The sequence below is a fragment of the Solea solea genome, chromosome 13, assembly GCF_958295425.1.
Source record: "Solea solea chromosome 13, fSolSol10.1, whole genome shotgun sequence".
NCBI classification, from domain to species: Eukaryota; Metazoa; Chordata; class Actinopteri; order Pleuronectiformes; family Soleidae; genus Solea; species Solea solea.
Genome location: NC_081146.1, coordinates 15,522,898 through 15,547,385, shown reverse-complemented (window position 1 = coordinate 15,547,385; position 24,488 = coordinate 15,522,898). Strand labels below are relative to the sequence as shown.

At 41.2% G+C, this 24,488-nt stretch overlaps 1 protein-coding gene across 5 annotated transcripts in view; it reads left to right on the top strand.

Annotated features, from left to right (window-relative positions):
- Positions 1-2,741: 2,741 nt before the first annotated feature.
- The window catches only part of grb10b (growth factor receptor-bound protein 10b), a 60,596-nt gene continuing 38,849 nt past the window's right edge, over positions 2,742-24,488 (top strand). For 2 of the 5 annotated variants that reach the window (XM_058647417.1, XM_058647418.1), the window contains exons 1-3: positions 2,742-3,037; positions 16,156-16,275; positions 22,820-22,916. In XM_058647417.1, coding sequence (XP_058503400.1) covers positions 16,225-16,275; positions 22,820-22,916 — 148 coding nt within the window. In that variant the 5' untranslated portion in view covers positions 2,742-3,037; positions 16,156-16,224. Of the gene's footprint in view, positions 3,038-10,795; positions 11,840-12,886; positions 14,705-16,155; positions 16,276-22,819; positions 22,917-24,488 lie in introns of those variants that run through there. The other 3 variants (XM_058647413.1, XM_058647414.1, XM_058647416.1) reach the window with 3 other exon arrangements.

Below are 24,488 nucleotides of genomic sequence, written 5' to 3'. Positions count from 1 at the left end.
AAAAAAAAGCTGTTCATATAAATTTGCAACTGTGATATTTCAGTTTCTACTTTGTCATACTGGGCTATTGAGTATGCAGTTAATTAAAGAGGCGGGGGTGAATTCAAACAAACACATAACAAACATAATGAACTGTGCAACGTGAGGGGGGCCTGAATGTTTTGTAAGTCACAGAGCAGAAGAGTAATCTTGGCCGCGTTGGCCAGAAAGAGCAGAACATTCCTGCAGGGACCACACGCTCTTTTGTGGGTCAACATTCATGCTCACTCTGTTCTACAGCCATTTTAATCTGCCCTACAAATCTCTGAAGGGTGTGTATGGGTGGGTGGATGTCTCTGTCTCCGTGTGGGTGGGTGTGAATGGTATTTCTGTTACACTTGGTGTGTGTGGGAGCATGTGCCTGTGTTCCAGCTCCAAACCATCTTAACCACCCCTGCCAATGTAAACAACCTCTAAATCTGAATTACCAGAAGATCAGAAATAAATGCAGTCAAGTTTGGCTCTGGTTGTGCTTTTACCAACCATATCGTTTGGTTTGTGTTTGTTGCCATAACAGTTTCCAAATGAGGGCCTGGGGCAAGATACATTGTATTTCTCCATATAAATCATTGTGTCCGGGGTGTAAATCCCAGCTGGCATTGGTTCCAGATCACCCTGCAACTTTCAGGATTAGTGGTGAGAAAAAAAAAAAAAAAAAAAGTCAAAATTAAGTTTATTTTTTAGATTATACATGAGCCACTTTGTATAGTTTGGATGTTGGTGTGAAGATCGTATACACTCACTAGCCACTTTATTAGGTATACCCTTTCAAGTACCCATATAAGCAAATGTATTATCAGCCAGTCAATGGCAGCAACTCAATGCATTTAGGCATGTACACGAACTGAACCATGAAGTTCAAACTGAACCTCAGAATGGGGGGAAAGCGTCAATTTAGGTGACTAGGAACAATGCATGGCTTTTTGTGACCAGAAGGGCTGGTTTGAGTATATCAGAAACTGCTTTTCTACTAGGATCTTCACAAAGGGTTTACACAAAATGACCAGACTTGATAGAAATGATAGAAGAAACCGAGGTAAGCCCAGCATGTCGAACCTTGAAACAGGTGGGCTACAGCAGCAGAAGACCACATCAGTGACTTTATTATCTACACATAATCCCCAATGAAACGGCAAGTGTGTATAAAAGGTCTGCAGCATAGAATAGTCCTGTGAGACACTTTAAAAAAAACGCCCTTCACCAACTGTCTGGGCTGATATTACACCGCTTTGTTAGTCCTGACTGTTAAACTTATAAGTGATGGAGGAGGTGACACAGACCGATACGCGGGGGGCTTCATGTTGACTTTGTTTTCTGATGTTGGGCAGTCGACTCAATTTGAACAAAAGACCTGTGTGATGCTGAATGTCTGATGAGGTGAAATCAACATAATGTGTCTGATGGGAAGAATGCTTTGTTTCATGGTGGCACTCTGAACATGAGTGACATGATGTGCACTTGTTTGTGACTGTGGGGATGAGGACTGATGACCATTTGCACCCCAGTCTCCTGTGGTGTGTTCCCATCACTTATGATAATCTAAGTCAGAAATATTCCAGTGTTTATTTAAATTAAGATAAAATTCAAGTGGATTAAATTAAATATACACAAAAACTATTACAACATACTATAAGTATGTATAAGTAGACTGTTGTGAAATGCCCCTCAACCCAAACACCAACTCCACTTGGACTCCACTTGATTACCTTTTATTACCTTGATTACCTTTTCCCTATTGTGTATTTTACTGATCTTACTTGTTCTGTCTGTTATTTTAGTTTTATTTCATCTTGTTTTGCTCCATTTATCTCTTGTCACATCGGCTGCCCATGTCCTATGTTTATGTGTGTACCTGTTAAATCGTTTACACACACTAAATTGGTGAATGAAGTCATAAAATCACAAAAAAAAATGTCAGTGCCTTCAGTGTTCTCACTGTAAATGTATCACCTTTATTATGCTAGTTAAACCGGCTCAAATTGAATAACACATGAGCTGAGTGGACATATCCATATAAACACCATGGCTCTTATGCAATACTGTACACTTACTGAGGGATAAAAACACAACCTTGGCAGCGAAACAAATCCGATGCGATGAGATCTGACCCCCAGTTGTGCAATATGCTATACATACCTCACCACTACGTGTGCTTTTCAGAGCACAGCTTTTAATTAAAAGAAAGGCTGTTGTTCACTATAGGTTCATTAATGTATATTATGCCTATATCTGTGAATGACCATATTGTAGAGCCCTGAAAAGTATATTTATGATTATTATTTCCATTACTTTTTACATTACTACTCTGTTATTTGACAAATGTCCCCATAAACCAAAGTTTGCTGTCTTAGTGGAGCAAAATAAACCAGAAAATATTCACAATAAAATAAAATATACTTAATGTTTAATTTGGTTTAATTGATGAGTAACTGATTGATTTGTTGCAGATCTGATGAGGCAGAACGTCATTACTGGTTAAAGTTAAGTGTTTATAGTTAGTCATGAACTGGGTATGGTTGAGGTCTTGGTAAGAGTTTGTACAAATGAATGGAAGTCAACGCAGAGTCCAAACAAAAATAAAACACCGTGTGTGTGTGTGTGTGAGAGAGAGAGAGAGACTAAAGAGATCGCTCAGCCCTCAAAAACAGTGTAATCCTCTGAACACGCCCTTATTCCCATAAAGGACGTGAACGCCGCATTAATCACTCCTCATGTGTGGGCGTGGTCAAACCTAAAGGGGAGGGGTTGTTTGTGCGCGCGTGTTTGTGTGAGCGTGTGTGCGTGTTTGTGTCCTCCCCAGCCGAATGAGATGAGCTGCCTGCAGTCTTTGCAGCCACTGTTTTCGCCTCCTCCTCCTCTCTTCCTCTTGTGAATCTGTCCACTCCGGGAATGTTGACCACCGTGGCCTGATCCCACGCACAGCCGCCTGTCCCTGCGTCTCCACGCCGCCGCTCTGTCTCTGCGGGTCCCACCGTGCCTCCACAGATCGCGCTTTAAGGTGAGTCCATGTAACTGGATGAAGGAGCCGCTCTCCTGCTCCTTGTTTTGGGGGTGGAAGTGGGTGGATAAGAAGCCCACGCATGGACAGTGCAAATCGAGGGCTTGAAATAAAAAAAAAGTTCAATTTGCTGCGCGACGTCACGTAGTGTCCTGTCTTGTCATGCGTGTCCGGGCACACGTGCGCCCTGCACGTAACCGTCTAGCTGGACCCGTGTCCACGCCAGTCAGTGAACTTTGAAAACAAGTTTATTCATTGGATAGGGGCTGATCCACGCAGACTTGTAGCGCATGCAGTTCGTGCGCCTCTCCTCACGTTTACTGTGTGAATCCGTGTTTCTCGGACAACCTGTCCTGTTAAAAAGTTGCGCAACAGCAGTGTACGGTGGCCCGGAGCCGACTTTCTCTCCAGCTGAGACTCACTCGCTGCTGTAGGAGTTTGGCCGGTCTCGCCTTATCGCCTTATCCCGTTGGCAGCGTTTGCTTTGGGGGCGGGGAGGCTGGGAATGAGGCGTTTTCCCAGGGAAGCTCGTGGAGCACTCCTGCAGAGTGGGCTCCGTGGACATTCAGGGGGTCCACAATAAAGTGGACTGAGCCACAGCAACTGACCAAAACAAGAGCAAAGACAGTGCTTTTAAAATAGCTGACTGTAAGATGTAAACATGGAAAAGAACTAGTAATGTGAGAGAATGTTATAAGCATATGGCAATGGCTGCACTTGAATAATTCTTTTCTTGATTGTTCAGTGCTAATTATAAAAGTAAAAACTTCAGTTTGGAAACAACTCAACATCTTTAAAGGTCCACTGTGTGACATTTAGAGGGATTGTGTAAGTGTATAATTGCTTTAAAATTCAAAATGGTTTGGTTTTGTAAGCTGTAGGCAAGCCTCACTTGACACAGATGGTCATGTCGTGTTTTGGAGCGGAAGCTTTTCTGCTCAAATCCGTTTCCCCATCAGATGTCGTTAATTCTTACCTACTGGACCTTTTAATCGGTTAGAAATTGTTATTTGAATCAGTGTAATGAGCAAGTTGCTGAAGGCTCCAATTGAATTATTCTATGTTGATGGCGTATGAGCCAAATAAAGAAAACAATCCATATCTTTAATCCATCCATCCAACAGGCGGGGGAACATCTGATACTTTAAAAAGTTATAGCATGAATCAAATCTCTTAGAAAAGATACTTTTGGATATTTTACCTTTCTGCCTTCACAAGATGTGCCATCGGCTCACTTGTCATTCAGACCTTTAGTTCTGAATTAATGGTTTATAACAATAAAACACCCCCTTCAGGATGAGAGTTGGGAAGTCCCTTTCATCTTCAACCCTTCATAAAATCCAGGCATTTGCATGTCGAGTCGTACTGGAACATCAGATGCATCCCTGCACTACTGCAGTTCCACCCATTCATTGTTTAACTGTGCAATTTGGTTGATGAAAAGATGACGTCATTGCCTCATATCAAGATTCGGCATTTTGCCGCACTCATACAATCGGCTACTTTGAGAAAACCATGTTTGACAAAGGTAACACTAATGGACGGGAGAATGGGCATGAGGTCCTGATCGTTATACCATCTGAAATTATGGGCGAACATCTGAACAAAGCAGCTCTTCATTTACACTCTAATGTGCCCTGTCATTCTGGGCACTTGTCCAAATCAATTTCTTAATTGGCCACTTGTGGTTTCTGGAGAAAGTTGCATAACCACCCACATTTACAGCACTGGGAACGAGCAGCGTTGGCCTGTGTGTTTTGAATGCAGATCAGGGCTCTTGCTGGTTAGAATGGAAGGAGGGACTTAAAGACTGCTGCACGTGGTGAGCTTGTGAAGGGTGTGCGATTGCAAAATCTGTCCCATCAGTGCACATTTAAAGTGGATATCTTGTTGAGATCCTGAGATATCTGTCTGCACTCGGTGTTCGTGAATGTAATTCACACCTAAATTTAAAAGCGGCACAGGCAGAGCTATTTTAGTTTCTGTTTCCAAAAGGTGGGACTTGTGTGTTGAGGAAAACTCTTGGATAACACCAAACTGTAGGCGTGGCCTAACATTGTGTGTCGTGTCATTCATCCATCGTCAGATCGTGGCATTAAAATGTATACATATGTGTTAAGTCGGGAAGCTATTATTCACTGCAGAGACAAAACACAATCTGTAAACTTGAAGTAGAACACTTAACACATGCATGGTTCTCTGCATGTTGACCTCCAAGTGTGGTTGCTGCTCAGTACTGTCAAAAACATGCTATAGTGGCAACTTTTTTTTACGCCCTACCATTCATAACCAAACGAGGATTTTTCTTTTCCTTGCTCTTGCCCATTATTTCCTGCTTTCTTGCATTTAATTATGTTGTGGTCACATCTCTGTGTACATGGCAACCGCTCAAGCTGCGGTTTCTTTCAAGCCCTCAGCACCAGTCCTGCTATTTCAAGTCCATGCTCAGTAAGCATAGGCATGACGGGGCATGAACCCTGCACGGCTGCAGGCTGCCAAAAGGCTGCTGACTGAACACATTGCACGTAATTATACTTACAATAAGCCATACTCAGCTCGCGCTGAGACAGACTGGTGTGTTTTGCGAAATGCCTCAAAATCTAAATGGCATTTTTGTAGGTATGGCAGTGATCTCTCGCTCTCTCACTGCACAACACAAAGCTTAAGTCTTATTTTCGTCCGGAGCACTTTCCTTGATGTACACACACACACACACACACACACAAAGCATAGAAATGTATATGTTCAGCTGCCATGCAAGAGCAAAAGTAGCTGGTGTTGGTGGTATAAGAGCGCGTGGTTGTGCTCTAGGCAGCATTCCATTGGGTCTTGCGTCAGCCAGCAGTCATTCAGCACTGGTTAGTTCAGGCTTATACCCTGTTAATACCCCCTCCCTGATGTCATGACACCATTAACCCAAGCCACAGTTCATGCCAGTCGACTGACTCCGCTCGGACCTAAAAGCAGAGCAACCTCATAAAAATGATCAGCTGGGCTGTCAAAGAATAACACAGTGACACAGGCTCCACTGTTTGTTTTCTGAGTAAAGTTTAAATTTGGACTCACTTTTTCTGTCCAAATGGACATAAAGCTGGGCTAGGCGAGATATTTTTTGCGCGGCTGAGCTGCTGGAATTTCCCCCGGATTTGGAAATCTGAGGTGCTCTTATGCCAAGAGTTTGAGAAGCCTTTAGTAAGAGGGCTGTTTTCCCGTCATGTAAAATAATCAGGACACAGTTTCACGTTTACTTGTACCAGAGCAGAAAGCAAATTATCTGATTGGTAACAAGTCGGGGTGGGAATCGCCAGAGACGCCACGGTAAAATATTATCACGATATTGCAAAATAATATATTGTCATATACTTACGCAACAGCTCTAGTGAGGGTGAGCACTTGGCACCATCTAGTGGACTGAAACGTTTTTTTTTTATGCTAATCCATGAAAAGTTTGTTTATTTGTTTATCAGTTCAATAAAATTGACACTTGGTGTCTCGAAAGTGATATATCGCCATCCAAAATATTTCACTGTATCGACCCCCCCCACCCCTACTAACAAGTACAGTGTGTGACCACTAGATGGCGTTGGAAAATGTATGGGATGAAGAAAATTAGAGAAAAAAAATTTATTTTAAGAACTATATAAAATAACTTAAATGAGCTTCTTTGTTCATCCCTGGTGGTTTCTGTGGCATTTCCACTCTCCATGATAAATATCTTAATTCTTACATGTCTGGGATAGTCCAATTGTTATTCGCTAACAGATTCTGTCATTGTGTCATTGTGTGGTCTCTTGGCCTTGCTTTTATCAAAGCAACAAAAAGTGTATGGTAAATGTTGCGCTACAAATGTGGTTTTGCAGTTCATACATTTTTGATCTCATTCACTTTTAGAGTTGGAAAAGTTGCATGTGTATGTACCCTTTAATGGATTTAATTATTGATGGGGACTTCTTGGAAGACATCTACAGTTGCAGGATAGTCTCTGTTTTCTCCTGTTGTCTCCACGATACTTGTTGTATTAGCCACAGAGTGCTCATGCTCTGCACTTGTCAACTGTGAGTTCATTTGTTTTCTGTTTAGTGGTTGCAATTATCTGCTGAAGAGAAACTGTGTGCTGACGGCTACACCCTGAGGAAGGATGCATGGTGGCACACACCATGCACAAGCAGTTCCCCTTTAACATGCAGGCCTTTGTTTAAAGTTTTCAAATATTTCACAGTTATGGAATAGTCTGATCTGATTAAAGGCTTGTTAACTGTTGGAAAGTGTCAGGAAAGTGCCTCGGGCCCTTCTCTTTTATTGTACTTGGTATCTCGGCGATAACTGCTGAGTAATCATGTTCAGATTTGTGATTTCATCTCTAAGAAACTCACCTCTTGCCAGAAGAAAAACATTGAGGTGTTATTCCTCCTGCTCCTCCTCCTCCATACTGCAAATAAAGGCCTGTATGAACCCGATTTCCACTTGGGATCCACAATGATGCAACGCTCGCTTGTTTAACCACGACAGTGTATGGCGGATTAAATTTCTCACTGTCTGGTGTTTGTCCAAATGTGGCTGAAACCCAAGCCTGCGTGAGAGGCAAGAATGTTGCCTTTATTTTGTAGGTAACTGAACACCTGAGCTTAGAGCACAGGTTCAGATGTGCACTGGTAACGTGGTGTGGATGTACACAGACAAAACCATATCTTAAATGCATAGATACACCATTTCCCCCCATGTCATGCTTTTATCTCGTTATGTTTTCGTCAATCTGTCTACCCCTTCTACTCTCTTCTCTCTCACTTCTAGTTTTACTGTCTCTATCGTTGTCTGTATCGCTCAATCTGTCTCACTCTACCTGCTGAAATCTGCAGTGCAGAGTCAAAACAAACCCTGGATGGTTGACTTTGGTAGATGTACTGAACAATTAAAAACAAAACGGTCTTTTTTTCTGCTACTGAATTGTAACCTTGTCATAAATCTAATATTAAATGTGGATAGCACTCTTAGCTCTACACATATGTGTTTTGTCATCCATAATTGCATTTGCTGCCCTATGATTTTATTGTTCCCAGAGCGATTAAGGCCTATGTTGTTGCTCTGTGATTCTTCGGAATAAGACTTATGCTAAGTCTCTGTTAATGATTTTTTTGTTCCGCCAAGTTTTTTAGCATTCCTAAGAGTAAGTAAGTAAGTAAAACAAATCCTCTTCCCCTTTCCCCCCCTCACACAAAACTCTATCCCTTTTTTATTTGTGTTTCATGTTTCCATTACGGTTTTGTCAGGTTTGTGTTCTTGATCTTGATCCCGTTCTGTATGTTTTGCCACAGCCTTGTTAATCGAAGTTTGACTCTCCTACCAGCAGGCGAAGTAAAGATGGTGGCAAAAAACGTCAAAATCCATTTAATGTTGCCCTTTTGGTCCACCATTACGGCCAATTTGTACACAAGTACCAATGCTCCCCACCCCTGTCCATTCATCTCGGCCATTGCGTAAGACCAGTTCTCCCAAGCAGCCCAATGAAATCCTCATCCAATTAGGCTCTGACCATGTTTCCAAAAGGCCTTTCTCTCATAGACTGGTGCTATTCAGCTTCCCTCGGCATGACATCAGGCGCTCTCTCATAGCCCCACTTTACGCTGCTGCTCTCAGATAATGAAAGCTGCCAGTTAATGACTAATCAACATGTGCAACAAGCACATCCAGTGAGGAGTGACTACCATTTAATCTGCTGATTAAAAACAGAAGACAGAGATGCTCTGTTCAGCGCTCTCTTCCCGTCTCTGCAGTGCTGCGGAAATAAAGGTCCTTCAATCACCACCACCCACATGCATTCTCTGAAAGTTGATCATTTGGATCATTTAAAAAAAAAAAAAAAACCTATGCAATGTTAAAAGCCTACAGTAACAGCATGGGTAGATTTCACCATTTGTCTTTAATTCTACCATTTTGATGTGGTGTAATCTAATAATCAGACTTATAATCATGTTCAGATTCAGGATGTGTAATCAGTTCAAAAAATACATGCACATTGTAAGGTAGAGATTGATCAGTCAGGCTGATATTTGCCATTTTATAATAATCATCATTGGTTGACTTTTGTTTTATTAATTGGCCACATTTATATTGCCAGAAATAATTATTATACATTATTACAGAAATTCATATATATACATTATTTTACGATATATAACTTTCACTCAAGCAGTCAAGTCCCCCCAAACAAAAAAACAACCAAACCCCAAAACAAGCAAACAAACAAAAAATAAATAAACAGACAATTGCATCAAATATTGTCGATGATGTCTAAATATTGGCAACAGCCATAGAAAAAACCCATAGTGGCTCTTCCTCTGTTTTATCCTTTGTGGAGTTTGCAGGTTCTCCCTGTGATGGTCTGGCGGCCTGTCCACGGTCTACCCCGCCTTTCGCCCTGTGTCAGCTGAGATTGGCTCCAGCGCCCACCTGCGACCCTCATAAAGCGGTTGACAAGTGACCTCGCCATAGGATGTTTTGTTAACTCATGGGGTTAGACTAACTGTTTATCTGTCTAGTCTAAACATGTACAGTAGAATAATTAACCTCCCCTCTCTTGGGGTTGGGATACAGTCAGAACAATCATGTCAGTAAATTCACCACAGGTCCCCAGACGCTGATTTGGATCTTTGCCATTTCTTGAATTAAGAGACTGTTTATGTTCCAGATTGGCGTGCTGCAGAATAGAGGAAGGAAGGGGTCAGACAGGGGTTGGGTCTGGGGGGAGTGGGTGAGGGTGCATAACAGTTTTATGGGTGTGATCTCCTCAGGTTTAGAATAATGCTGTTGGAGACCGGTGGCCTTGCCTTGTTCCACACATTTTCTTGTAGAACTCACGGCCTTAACGTGATGGGTCATGTATTCTTTCTCCACGTTATGCAAGTCTGCAGTTGCAGTGTCCCTGTAACATGATCCTGTCTATAGTCATACAACAAAAACAAAGGATAGATTCATAGATAACTGCCAGAAACTATTTTCCCGAATGTTTTGTTAAAGAATTGTTTTTTAGTTTGGAGTCTGAAAAGCAATAAAAGTTAATCAACAGATTTATTTCCATGGAGTAATAAAACCACAGTGATATATTACCATCTAATAAATTTGAAATAATAATGTCAGACTTAAAACAGTTGCACACAACATTGGCAATCATTTGGAGTCAACTTTCTGGTCACTTGACAAGTCCAAGTTAAAAAAGAAAATGTTTTCTTGTTGCTCTCCTTTGGTCTACTCCAACCCCTAAAGCTGCTACAAGATACACTATGTTAATCAGCTCGTCACTCAATTTGTCTGTCTTTAAAAAAAAAGAAAAAAAAAAGCTGGATAAATAGTTTAACAGGGGAACCTCTGACCTCTAGGTGGTATACCAAGAGATAATTTAATTTGACAATTAATAAATACAAAAACAACCTCGTGAGAAATACAAAAGAATTCTAATAACAGCAGGGTCTCTGCTATAACAATGCAGACCTGGCAGTCCGCCAGGCTGATGAAAAGCCGTAACAGACCAGCAAAAAAATAATTCAAGCAAGCAAGCAAACATAAACGCCAACAAAGCAGGGAAAACATTGCCAAATATCTATCAACCAGGAAAACAATACGATTTTGGTTTGGATGCATGTTTTTTTTTTTAACAATTAGTGTGTTTTGCTCCTTCACACCTTTGCTTACCAAAATTCAGTCAAGGCTGTAAAACGGTTTGCCCAAACATTTGGTTCCGATCTATCCCATCGTTTTTCTTCTTATTCGTGTCCGGGTTGCGGTGGCAGGACAGGAGCCTTAGCAAGGAAACCCAGACCACCCTCTCCTCAGCCACTTCTGCCAGCTCCTCTGGGGGGATCCCAAGGGTCCCAAGAGATAAGAGATATAATCCCTTCAGTGAATCCTGGGTCGGCTCCAAGGTCTCCTCCCGGAAGAACATGCCCTGAAACACCTCCCCGGGGAGGCGTCCCGAACCACCTCAGTTGGCTCCTCTTGACGTGGAGGAGCAGCGGTTCTATGCTGAGCTCCTCCCAGATGTCCAAACTCCTCACCCTATCGCTAAGGAGGAAACTCATTTCGACCGCCTGAATTTGCGATCTTGTCCAAAGATACAAAATATATACAAGAAGATGTTGCACTGGTTGGAGTGCGTCCAATTTTGTTGTACAGTGTTGTACAATGACAACAAAGAAATTCTATCACTGTTGAGGGGAACTATCCTCTGTCATCTTTTGCTACTCATTTCTCTTTCTTTGCAATTATTGGATTAATAGTGCATGTCGTGTCATCTACAGGTTGAGTGATCCATTAAGCATCAACGTACACCTGCCTTTTTCAATTTGCGTAACCAGCAGTTTTTACCGCGTCAGTCTACAGTGAAATTCCCTTGCAATCAGACTGTAAGACACGTAACCTGCGGCCAACTGTGCCCGTAAATCAGTCAAAGTTTGTGAGAAACCATTAAACGGATTATTACAAATCCAGACATTATGGTTAGATATGTCGTTGGAAATTGAAGACATGCTCACACCTGCATACGCCGCTCAGGATGGGTGCAGCAGCAGGTCTTTGATATCTATCTATAAATGATAGGAAAGTCTGTCTCTTTGACTGTTAATCGCATAACTTTCCAACGGGTGGTTTGTCAGGATAAGTGGATAAGTGAAGATCTAGGAATCACAGAAGAAGAATCTAACCACACTGAAACCACTTTCCCTGTGATTAGATTCCCTATGTGACCTGGAAGGATAGTGTATCTTCAGTTGTGGATGGGAATGGTCAGAAGTCCTGCAGGAGCAGCTGAGTGTGAGTGAGAAAACACTTTGTTATTGACACTACATACATTATATGCTACATACATGCTCCTCACTTAACCTACATGACCCACAAATCAGTGCATGCCATTTCACAAGTTGGCTATATTGTACGTTTATATTGTACGTAGAGCTGAGCGGCCTTTGTGTTATGCCGTGTCCAGTCTAATCCGCTAAAGTCCCACATTTAATAACACATTTTAGAATGACATCGAAGAGTCACATCGTTGACACGGGTGTGTGTAGCTAAGCTGTAGTAATGCAGCCATGAAGAATAGTGGGGTTTTGGTTTGTGGTTGAGGAGCTGGAGCCAATCACAGATGGCATTGGGCCAAGAGGTCTGTCACACCCTGGATGAGATGATGATGATGAGGTTCGTGATGATGATAATTCTTCATGAAATACACGTGTTACACAACCGTTCCTGGTCTCTATCTCTCCACGATCTTCTTCTCTCCTTACCATTCTCCTTTAGCCCACCTCTCCTTCACTAACCCCCTTCCTTTTCCCCGCCTCTCTCTCCTCTCCTACCCCAACTGGTCAAGACAGATGTTTATACACTCTGGTTCTGTCAGAGATGTCTTCCTGTTAAAGGGAGCTCAAGACCCGGTCGGAGTAACGATTGACTCCCCCGAGTGGACCGTAGCTACTTCTCTCCGCAGCTCCTCAGAGAGGCTTTCAATCTTTGTCGACAACGCAGTCACCGTGCTGTCGAGTTTTGCCGAGACCGACGGCCAAGCTCAAGGCTATGGAGTCTTGTTTAGACCTATTCTTGGTGGACATCTTTGCGATCGTTGGATACCGTTTGGAACTGATGAAAAGTAGCTTCATGTTTTTATATTTTAGCCAACTGTACAGGTGGTTCAGATACTGACTACTACTAGTCAGTATACTACTATTTTGAATGTTTTCCCAATTAGAAAAGGGCAGCAATACCCCGTACAGTCAATGCCTCATAGAAGAAATGTTCAGAGGCTGGAAGAGACAGGTGGACGTGGACTCAACAGGTAAATGCACAGAAGAGGAGAGAGAGAGAGACAAGCTGACTGACAGATGGCTAGAGCGACTGAAATACAAACCGATCACACAGACAGGTTGACAGTTTAGACGGACAAACCAGACCAACTGGCAAAAAAAACTCAACCTGACTCCTTCGCTTACAAGTCATGTTTGCCATTGCAGCTCACAGACACTCACTTATTTCAGGTTTGGCCTACATACAGCATGTGAGGTGAAAAGTTTAACATTTCCATTTCCCACTGAAGGTATTTTTATTGGACTTCTTGGAAAGGCTCAAGGAAGGGGAATACTTAATAACTTGATATTTAATATGGGAGGAAGGTGTGACCTAAATAAGTAATGACTCTACTTAAAAGCATAATTAAAGTTAATAAATATGATTTTAAATGAACAGTATATTAACATTTGGATATGTAACCACACAGTTTTGCTTTGTTAAGCTCAATCTCCTTTTATGCTCAATACACCTTCCTTGTATGTTGTATTTACTCTCATGGTGTTGTTTGCAAACAGTCCAGCAACCTTTTAAGTCCTCACACCCATCTTTGGTCTGGTGAGGTAGGCAGCCGCCAGCCACTGATCCTCCACCACCTTGTAAAAGAGAACTGTTCAGGGAAATGTTTCTGCCGTTTCAATTAGGCTTTACTTTAAATAGCCCAGGTTTCTGGTGATCCTGGTTGTGACCTTTGGCTTCTCCACAGGGCTTATCACCCAGGGATGTTAAAGCTGGACCCTTGAAATTGAATCATGCATCAGCAGCATCGTGTATTTTTAAATACGTAATTCACGCTACTGCAGAAAATATACTTTCACAGAATTATAAACCTGAAATGATTAATTGATGATGAATGTCTAAAATATATAAATCATATTGATGGCGCACAATGACGTTTGAATATGTTGATAGTGTTCCAGTGATAGAGGAATCAGTACCTGGAAACTTGTTTAAAAACAACCAGGGTTGACCAAAGTGCTTTACAAAGTCCAAGACATAACAACAAGGTATAAACATAAAAACAATAAAAACATATGCTCAATGGTGGGGGCAGATTTAATTTCAGTGGGTAAATCATTCCGTAGTTTGGGGGCAGCTACAGAAAAGACTTGGTCGCCCCCGGTTTTTAGTCTAAAAGCAACCTGTTTTTAGATCTCAGTGCTTGGGGTGGGGTGTAAAGATAAGGGAGTTCATCACATTGTTATTCCATGACAGTAAATTTTAATGTCCTGGCTAGTGTTTGGTAGAAAGAGCACCACCATGCACTAAATCAGCTGGAAGTAGCTTTGTTAGTTTGTGTGAAAGTCACTGAAACCTGATTCTGACCTTATCACATATTTTCATCCATTATTTGCTCTGTCAATTTAATAAGTAATAGAAAAAGTGAAAGAAAGTAATTTAGTAAAAACTGTATCTTATATAAAGTTTGAGCAAGGAACCAAAGTAAAAGATAACAATATTACTGACTGGGATGCACCGATCCAATATTTGTATCGGGAATAGTTCCCGATGTTGCAGAAAATTCTAGATCAGGTATCGGTGACAATGGACCGATCCATAGCGGCCGATCTATTCAGTCCAATTCTATGCTGCGCGCTGTGAGTGACGTCATACGCAAGCAACACGGCGTGCTGAAGCCCGCAATGTTTTCAAAATGAAGCGAGCGAAAGGATAAATTATCTGGAACTTTTTTTCACACTACCTCAGCCAACAAACTCGACGACTACTTGCAATACCGGCGCAGGAAATGTTCCGAGGGGCGGTCATTGTTATGGATAGGCAACCGCTCTCGGTTGTCGGGAACAAGGGATTCCGACTGCTAATTAGCCACCTGGAGCTACGGTACGACATCGTAGGCCAAAAACATGTGTTTGTTCGAGACGGCTCTACCTGAACTGCATGGTGAAGTGTACAATCACATATTAGTGAAGATTTCACTACGGATATCTGACGTTTGCCGTGTGTCACTTTTAAGTTTTAACAGCACGCTGGGTGAACTGTAACTGTAATTTATCAACAATATCAACAATAACAATAACACTCATCAGTGTTTTGTACAAAATATAAATGTAAATGCTCTGGTATCAAACAACCTGTCACACAAACATGTAGAGTAGTGATATTTTGACCATTTTCACATACTTATTTATTTTGTACACAGACACAGTGTTTACTTCGCAGAGAGCTGGTGACACGCCCTCTTTCTCTACCAGCATCAGCAGTACAGACAGATGACACAGGAGTCTGTTCTTTCTCTCTAAATTTCAGTGATTGGCTGTGACCATTTTTTGTAAATGGTCTCCGGTGCAGCTCTGTTCTCTAGGCAAATAGAATCGGGACTCTACTGGGCTAACTGGGACACCCTTACCTCAATGTTTCCACTTTGCAGAGTGGTAGTTAACTGGACATTTATGACACATTTCTGGGTCAGAGAAAGGAAGATACACACCTGTTTCAAAGATGCAGAAAACTAAAAATAGAGTGTTTACACGCCCACGCTCGGCCACATGTGCAGCATATGTAAACATCCACATACACCCGCTTGCACACACACACACACACACTGTACAGTGCACTTATGCATGCAGCAGCACTAATGCAAACATGGGATAATATTAGGTGTCTATAAAATGACAGGTCATATTTTTAAAATACCAAAAGGAGGTCATGAACTGCTGCTTAAAAGACCATCACAGTTGTGAATCTGAGCTGCCTGGCTCCAAATATACCCCGAGGTCTAACTTAAGACCTATAGAGGTGTCTGCGTGGTATTTTTGGGTCAGTGTTTACAGGTGTTAGTGCAGCAGCAGCAGTGCCAAGAGGTTAATAGGATAACCACTTTAAGATGTTCAAATAGACTGAGGTCTGCGTTGTTGAATTTGTGGTATTTGTGACCCAAAGACGGCTGCTTTGGGAGGGAGGCGTCACACAGAGTTGAGGAACAACTAGTAAATTCCCCGAGCAGCAGCTTCTGTTACAACGGCGTTCAATGTTTGATTGCTTCAAAATCATGTGACAATGAACTTCACTTCTCTTTCCCCGTTTTTTGACACAATGTAAATTACATGTCAAGCCACATAAAAAAACAAATACTGTTCCTGCGGTGTTGCTTGTAGATGTTGTTTACTGTCGTTCTATGTGGGTTAAGAAGTGCTCTGTGCTATATCTGTCCTCTTTAGAAGAACCCAAGCTTCTTCTTCCTTTTTTTCTGTCATCCTCCTCTTCTCCCTTCATCCTTCCTTCCTTTGGCGTTTTCCACTAACCTCAGTTTGTTTGTTCCTCTTTTTCTTCAGGTTCTTTTCTCTCCGTCCTGTGTTGAAACGGATCCAACAAAGACAGGACAGCCAGGAAATCAACAAAACATGGCTGTGGCCAGGTGTCCGGATTATTTTCTGCATCATCCAAATTATCAGGTAAATTTTTTTTGCAGTTTTACTGCAGGTCAACAAGTGTTTGTGGAGATGAAATATCACCAGTTCTGTCAAGTTTAGCATAACTTGGGTTGCATAGGAAAACCACTAATGAGTTTGAATCCACAGCTGGACTTTTAGTATTTAAACGTGAATCTAATAATAAAAAAAAAAACATCCAAGAGGAAACTGAGCAATTGCTTTGAGTTAAGTTTTTCGAAGTCCTCTCTAGCTCCTGGTACCAAATGATCAACATTTGACCTCACAATGTAAGTGTAAGATGTAAAGAGTGTATAAGAATGTTTTGTGTAAATGTGTTTGTGTTCTGACTCGACCTCTTTTAAGTGAATTGTTCACAGCAGCCTCCACAGTGCAGAGGGCTTCCAAACATTTGTATTATGGCAGTCGTGTTATTAGCCCGATGAGGAGCTGCTCTGTTGTCTGCTCGTCTTCTGGGTCATGGCTTTATCTGCCACCTTTGACCTCAGAGCTAGAAGGACAGCTGACTATAGAGTCTCCTGGAATCGCCATAGCTTAGAGAAAGGGGCTTTCACATGAGACCAGAGAAGACATACATTTTATATATATATATATATATATATATATATATATATATATATACACACATATATACACACATATATACATATATATGAGATATCTTCATATCTCATGTATATTTGTGGTCATTTCTGTTTATTGTGTATAGTCTGTTTGGTTTTGCTGTATTGGCTCAGCTGCGAAGAATTGTCCAAATGTTCTGCGAAACATAACAAAAAACATGATTTTTACAAGGCTTGTGTTTATTAACAAGACCCAATAAAAATACCACCATAGAGGAAAAGGCCTTAGGTTGAGGTGGAGGCCCTTTTGGTACAGTGAATCATCATTTAATTTGTACTAAACAATTAAATGAAGGCTCTTTTTCCCCACATGTGCTAAGTGGATTCATCCTGCTACACCTCTCCTTCTCTCAGCTTGAGGATTTTTTGGGGGTGTAGCTAGAGCTGCAACTAAGGATTATTTTCATAATCAATTAATCTGTCGGTTATTTTCTCGATAAATCGATTAATCGTTTGGTCCATAAAATTTCAGAAAACCTTAAAAAAATGTTCATCGGTGTTCATCAAACCTGGAAATGATGATGTTCTCGAATGTCTTGTTTTGTCCACGAACCAAAATGATTCACTTTTAATGGTTTTTTGTTATCCAGAGCAAAGAAAGAAAAGCTAAGAAAATATTCACATTTAAGAAGCTGAAACAATCAGGAATCTTGTTTTAGTCATAGAAAAAAGCTTCAAACTGATTAATCGATTATCAAAATAGTTTAAATTGTTTCAGTTCTAGGTGTAGCTCTAAATACACGCCAGCAGCTTGGATGCCACAGCACACACGCCTTAATGTAAACCCTCAAGTTAACACACGCATGTATGCACACACTCTCGCCTGGCTGTTGGCAAAGCACTCGGCTTTAACGGATGCACCTTGACTTGCTGACTTGCTCGTTCACTTTGAAATTCCACAGTTATGCAAGATGTTTCCTGATAAAAGTGCAGCTCAGCAACTCAAAACAGATTCAGGTGATGATAACATTCATACTAAATTCAAGATAATACTATTGACACGAATCTCGCCGCAATTGTGTGATGGTGACTGATGAAATAAAAAAAAAGTGATTGTGTATTCAAATCTGATGCAAAACATTCCACAGGTCTCCGGTGAGAACCTCTCTGCACTCATACAGTCACAAAAGTAAATGAGAAAGTTGGTTACAAAACACCCAAGGAGACACTGAGAATTTGTGTAGATTTAATATGCCTTTATTTATTGTCGTCACCAAAGGTCTAAAAGAGTATTGTGATAAAAGCAACCGATCCAGAATTTTTTTCCCATATACAAATAATAATTTAACATGTTAAAGTTCTGCCCAAAAATACATTTTTCTTGGGGAGTTTGCCAGAGATTGCGGGATTGTTTGAGCGGGATTGTTTGAGCTTTAACTGGAATCTTAATTCCATATCTGGAATCTAGATATCAGAAGATCACATTATGTTTTACTTGATCCTTTGCTGCGTGAATATTAAACATTTCATTGTATTTCTAAGAGGATCCAACCAGAAAAACCCGGGGTCAGTGTGGAGGCGATGTTAAAGCAACTTTTGGCTCCTCCTGTCATCACTTTCAGTTTTCGTGATCCTCCATGTGATACACCAGAATCAGTTTTTCCTGTTCACTCATGGACCAGCTGCAGCCTATCTTAAAGTGCAGGTGTGTCTCTGCAATCGCGGGCTGTTGCAGGTGTCTAAACTTGTCTCAGACCTGTGCGTGGGACATCCCAACACGTTTTAAATTTGTATACTAACCACTGATAACCGACTTTTGATCAGCTATTGTACACTGACAGTGGATGCAAAAGTTGTCAATGCTAAATATTATACATTTGTAGCTTTTAATTAGAATCAAATATCCATTCACAATATGCTGATGAAGCCCATCGGCTACACACGACTCCCTCTGTAATAGTGATGGGAGTCAGTATCGGTCTGATAATGTGGCATTTCTCAGTGTAGTGGTGTTTAAGATCTTGTGTTGCCCGGCTACATTCCCAAGCTGCACACAGGAAGTGATTTGTTTTTCTATGAAAACAGATGGAGGCAAGAGCAACATTGCGCTAGTAAAGTGAGACGGTCGCTAACAGATTGAAGTATGATTAAAAACACAAAGAAGCATCCAGGAAAAGTTCCTAAAATGTCAAGAAATAGAGTTTTTCAGTAGTTTGGTGGGATAAAAGCTTCATAAATGCTTCATCAGACCAAAACCCAGCAGGTTTAAAAGTAAATTAAATACATAAATAATAACAAATAAACATAGAGATTGGAAGCATTCATATCTCTGCTGACCTCACGTGTTCGAGAGTTGGAGGATTTAACATGATTAATCAGCTCATAATGTTAAATGTTTCACTCCCGTGAAAGGGATTAATCCCCATGTTTTGAAAGACACACAGTCGCCTTGCGTTACCTCGGCTCAGCTGTGCTGCTCCAGCTGAATTTCTACTGTCTAAACAAACAGACAAACGGAGCTTTAGAGCAGACACATGAAAGCATGACCCCCTGATCTCATTCTTGTTAATTATGTAAGAAGGGATTTCCACTTCCTCTGGTGATCCAACAGAGCTATCCACAGTCACTGTTGGCATGAGCGACGTGTGCCAGAAGCAAATCGTGGAATCAAAATCTAAGTAAGATTTCCACGTTTTAGAAGCTTCCTGAGAATATTCGGTTTCATGTGAATCTAATAGTAATGGAAAGAACAATGTTATGTTTTAAAACTCAAATTCTGTTCTCAGCCGCTCCTCCGTAGCCAAAAGTATCTTAGTAAGTTGTTGATTCACTCCTGGTCATAACATTTAACCTCGGTCTGACCTCTTCTAAAAGCAACACTCTGACATGTGTCTCTGTCTTTTCCCTCTTGTTTGAGGTGGAACCTTCAGACCTTTGTGTCTGTCTCACTTTCAAGGCCTTAACCTTAGTCTTTGGTCCTCCACTGACCCCTTTTAAAAACCAAACCCTCAAACCTCTTTCAACTTCATCACTATGAAAGGGCCCTTATGCTCCTTGTCAAAACTACTCTCAGTCCATGGTGACCGCTCTTAAGTGTGTGTGTGCGTGTGCACATGTGCTTTTGTGTCTGTGTGTAAAAGAATGAGTGAGAGAGAGACACAGGGAACCAGGATGAGGAAATGCAAGGACAGGGATTATAGAAAGGGAACATCTATGTGTGCTTTTTTTCCTTGAGTCGACATTATTTCCTTTCTTCACTTTGTTGTCTCAAACTTAAGGGTTTCAGTAAACCTATAACCCAGTGGCCACTGACATGGCTGGGAATTTTTCACTCAATGTCAAGCATCTATAGGATTAGGGAAAAACCCAGAGTTAACAGTCTGTCAGTTGTCTATGGAGGCACCAAAGGCTGTCTGGGTTTCTGGACTTTTGTTGGTAAGATCCACAAAAGGGATAAAGGTGTTCTTTTAAGTTTCTTTAGTTCTTTTGTGTGTGTGTGTTTGAGTTATCTTATTTACGTCCAGACAGCCATGCAAAGCAGTCTAAGAGCAGTATGTGGTGTGAAAGAGTTCGAGATCAGTGGAGCTGAAACTCTGACCATTCTCACACACACACACACACACACACACACACACACACACACACACACACACACACACACACACACACACACACACACTGACTTGGGTTGACTTTGCCTGGGTGACTGGTTATGGATCAGTCACAGTCTGGTAGCTGGACACCCAGACGGTGTGTGTTGATGACGAGGATGTAGCAAATGGAGTGTTTTTGTTTTTTTAAACCTAAGAGCAGGTTATCCCCATTAAGAAGGCCAATCTGTTTTGTTTTTTTATCCAACAAAGATGTCTGGAACTCCAGACAATAAAGTGAACGATAACATGTGGTTGGATTAGTTGTTTAAAGATGAGACATGGGGGGGAGCTGTGGACAGACCCATATACCGACAGTGTCCATCCACTTGTATCCATTTAAGCCTGAACGAAGACATTGGTGGTGACACAAGAGAAGAACGCTAATAAGATCTTAAGCCCTGAACATGAAAGATAATACTTTTTTTTTGCAGAAGTGTGGATTTTTATGTTCCCAAAATATTCAGCCGAGCGCCCATTTGAAGAATGGAGACATCAGACTGGAACTTTATTCTCTCAGTGAGTCTCGTCTTTTTTAATGCGTTCCATACACGCCGTCCGTAAAGGTGCTTTAGATGCTACAGGTGCTAATTGAATTTCAAATTGTAAATCAAAGTCACTTAGTTCCAGCAGTTTTTCTACCTTTTATTCTTGCCACATGTATTTATTCTAATATTTGTTCACTTATTTATGATTTTTTGTGAGTCTTGAATAGTGGGTCCCAGAGTGCATTTATCTTACATCTTACTCTTTCATGCCTGTGTTGTCTGTAAGTGTTTGTTTAAGGATGCTACTGCCTCGAAACTGCAAAAGACAAACTGACCTACGGGTAAAAATAAAGCGACTTGACGCGACGCGGTTACTGTAACAAATGTTGTTATAATAGTAGGCTACAAGGAAGAACATCTAATATAAACTTCACTTGAAACCTGTGAAGTTTATATTACAATAAGCGACTTACTTATTGTAAGTCGCTTTGGATAAAAGCGTCTGCTAAATGACATGTAATGTAAAAACCTCCTAAAACCTGAGTGGGAAGTAACAATTTCAATGTTTTGGGTTTATTTAATTAAATGGGACAAAGCTGTAGCATTTCTGGTGTGCGTGCGCGTGTCTGTGTGTGTCTAAGAGATACACCAAGTCAAAGGAAACATGCCAAAGCATGAAGCAAGGCCAGCTGTTTAAACAGTGTTAAATACTGTTCAGGGGCAAATGGGTACAACACGGCTGAAGAATTGCTATTCTTCACTTACTATATGAGACTAAGCAGAGCATAGATCAGCTTCATTAAATACATTTCAGTTCATACTGTAAATAAATCTCACTGTGAGTCCAAAGACCTGCACGACAGGTACAAGGGCATTTTTCTGGTTTCTATTCCTGCAAGTCACTGTTTCAGGAAGCAACAAAGATAATCAAACTGACAAAAGGCAAAAAAAAGATTATATCAGAGAAAATTACGTAAAAGAGCGTGGCTTTGCCAGCAGCCTTTATTACAGCATCAGAAGAGGTCTGCTGTGTTAGAGAGACACAGAGTCAGTAGCTGAGTTTTTCTGAACACAGTCGTCTCAGTCTCAGTACACGCTGTTCCCACTCCTGCTGCTAGACGCAGCGCCACACACACACACACACACACACACACACACACACTGTATAAGAAAGGATACATCGTCCTTGTGTTTGTTAGACTCATATCAAAATCAAATATGTTTACAACTGTGTTGTGGTTTTTTCCTCACTGAACATTTTTGCTGTGACTGACTGAAGTCTGTTGAAAATGAGTCACAAGGGTCAAAGCAGGATGTTGTCCTTAAATAGTGTTCTACACACCTGACCGTGTTCACACACTGTTTGACTTTACTTACAAGCGGAATTCCAATGCGTGTTTGTCTTCGCTCTCTGGTGTATTGACCATTTCTGCTCTAGTTTTTGTGTTTTCTGACCTGTTTTTATGTCCCAAAAGAAAAGAAAAAGCATTCTGCCTGATACGTATAGTACACTACACATGCAACATTCAAGCAATGCCGTGGGCAGAGCTGCCTCTCGTGTTACACTGTCAACTGCTCAGACCACAGCTGTTTTACTGTTGGCCTGCATGCATGTTTTTTTTTGTTTTTTTTTTCAAATTTCAAACAACCATTAATCATTGAAGACAATCACAAATTGATTTCCATGATCACTTTGTATTTTCCACAGGTATAACCGCACTGCAAGGCACATGGCCCTGCTTTATTTTCCCTAAAATAAAACAAAATAAATATTTTTTTCTTGTGAATATCTTGCTTCTGTAATTTAAGTAATTTAATTTATTTTTCTCTTTTTTTCTTCCCTCAGCCGGACAACATAGACCGGTCCTCCAATCACAGGCAGGCTGATCTCATTGGTCCGACCTTCCATCAGTCAGTGAATCGGAGTTCTCCTAACCATCAAGGTTAGTTTACTACATTCTGTACACAGTGTGTGTACATGTAAGTGTGTATGTGTACGTGTGTGTTACATTCAACCTGTCAAACATTCTTGAGTTACATCGGTGTTGTGTGACACAGAGAGAGACGTGTATTTGGCCTCAAATTACATAGGATTTCACATATGTAGTGGGCAATAGTGCACACTGCTGGGACTTGACCTGATGTAACATAAACTTGTTTATACTTGTTTCACTACATTTATTTTTATACTTTGCTAAAGGGGCAAATTACCTGAGAAAGTGATACTACTGTGTGTGTGTGTGTCACATCTCAGTACAATGTAGACCAGCAGTTTGCTTCTCATTACCCTCCCCTGCGTTGGGGGTGGGTCAGGAGAGATAATATATATTTGGGTCTCTTCCGCTGTAAACATTTGAGCAGTTCAAAGAGTGATCTGCACGGACACAGGGTGCCATCCTAATTACACCGTCTATCTAATTGTGCCATGCAGCGTAGTCCATGACAATCGGAGCATGAGATTTAAGTACAATATTGGCTCAGCATGGGAGTTAAGGGGCGGTGGTGGCGGCGGCGGCGACAGTCTGTGAGGACCCAGTGATTGAATTAGAATGCTTGGCCCTGGCATGGGAAATGAAGCATAAATTACATTGTCATCTTTTCAGGATCAGTCGAGGATGGAGGGAACACGGGAGGATGAGAGCAGAGCACATGAATATTGATGACTTAAACATGAGATACAGTTTTGCTTGCACTATCAGAGTAACAGTATTTTAGATGTAAAACGATGCTTTTTTTGTGTTGGGAGCCTGACTGATGAGCTCAGGTACTGTATGTCCAGTCCAGTTCAGCTCAGACCTTTTATTGCTCTTCAAGGGGGAAATTTGGTTTGCAGCAGTCGTTAAAAAGACACAACACTGAACACAACATATTGCGAGCAATCTGACAAAATTCAGCCACAATATCCGCAACAATAAATAAACAAATAAGCAGAATGATACAGTGCTGCTTGTGTCACGGAGGATTTGGTGGATTGTGCATAGTGCATTGTTAACACAATAAAACCCAATAACCTGCCACTATTTCATGTGTTTGTAATGTGATATTTGGTTTGTCTATAAATGCACATTGTAACGTGAGCCTCTTAAAATGTAAGCTATAAATTGTGAGATGTAATAAGGCCATGACATTATGGATTTTTAGAGTTCTTAATTTCTGTCAACAACACTGTGGATTTACGGTATTTGCTTCTTTCATGTCAAAGGGAAGAAACAGGACCCCAGGAAGTGAAGCTGTTGCCTCTTATAATGACTGAGCCAAAGTTAACCTTTGCACTGCTCTGTTTTGGTGCTGGTGGTGATTTTGTAGTGTAGCTGCTAGGCAACAAAACCGATCAATGGTACCAATGCAGTGCAGTAATCTAGCAGCATGGCTCTGGAGGGATTGACCAGCCATGATCTTATGCCTGGAAATGAAGCTCCTACCCTCAGTTTTTGTGCGACATGTCAGTTGCACATATGCACAAGCATACACGCGCAGAGACAAAACACCAAGGGGCCACATTCCCTCAAAGAATG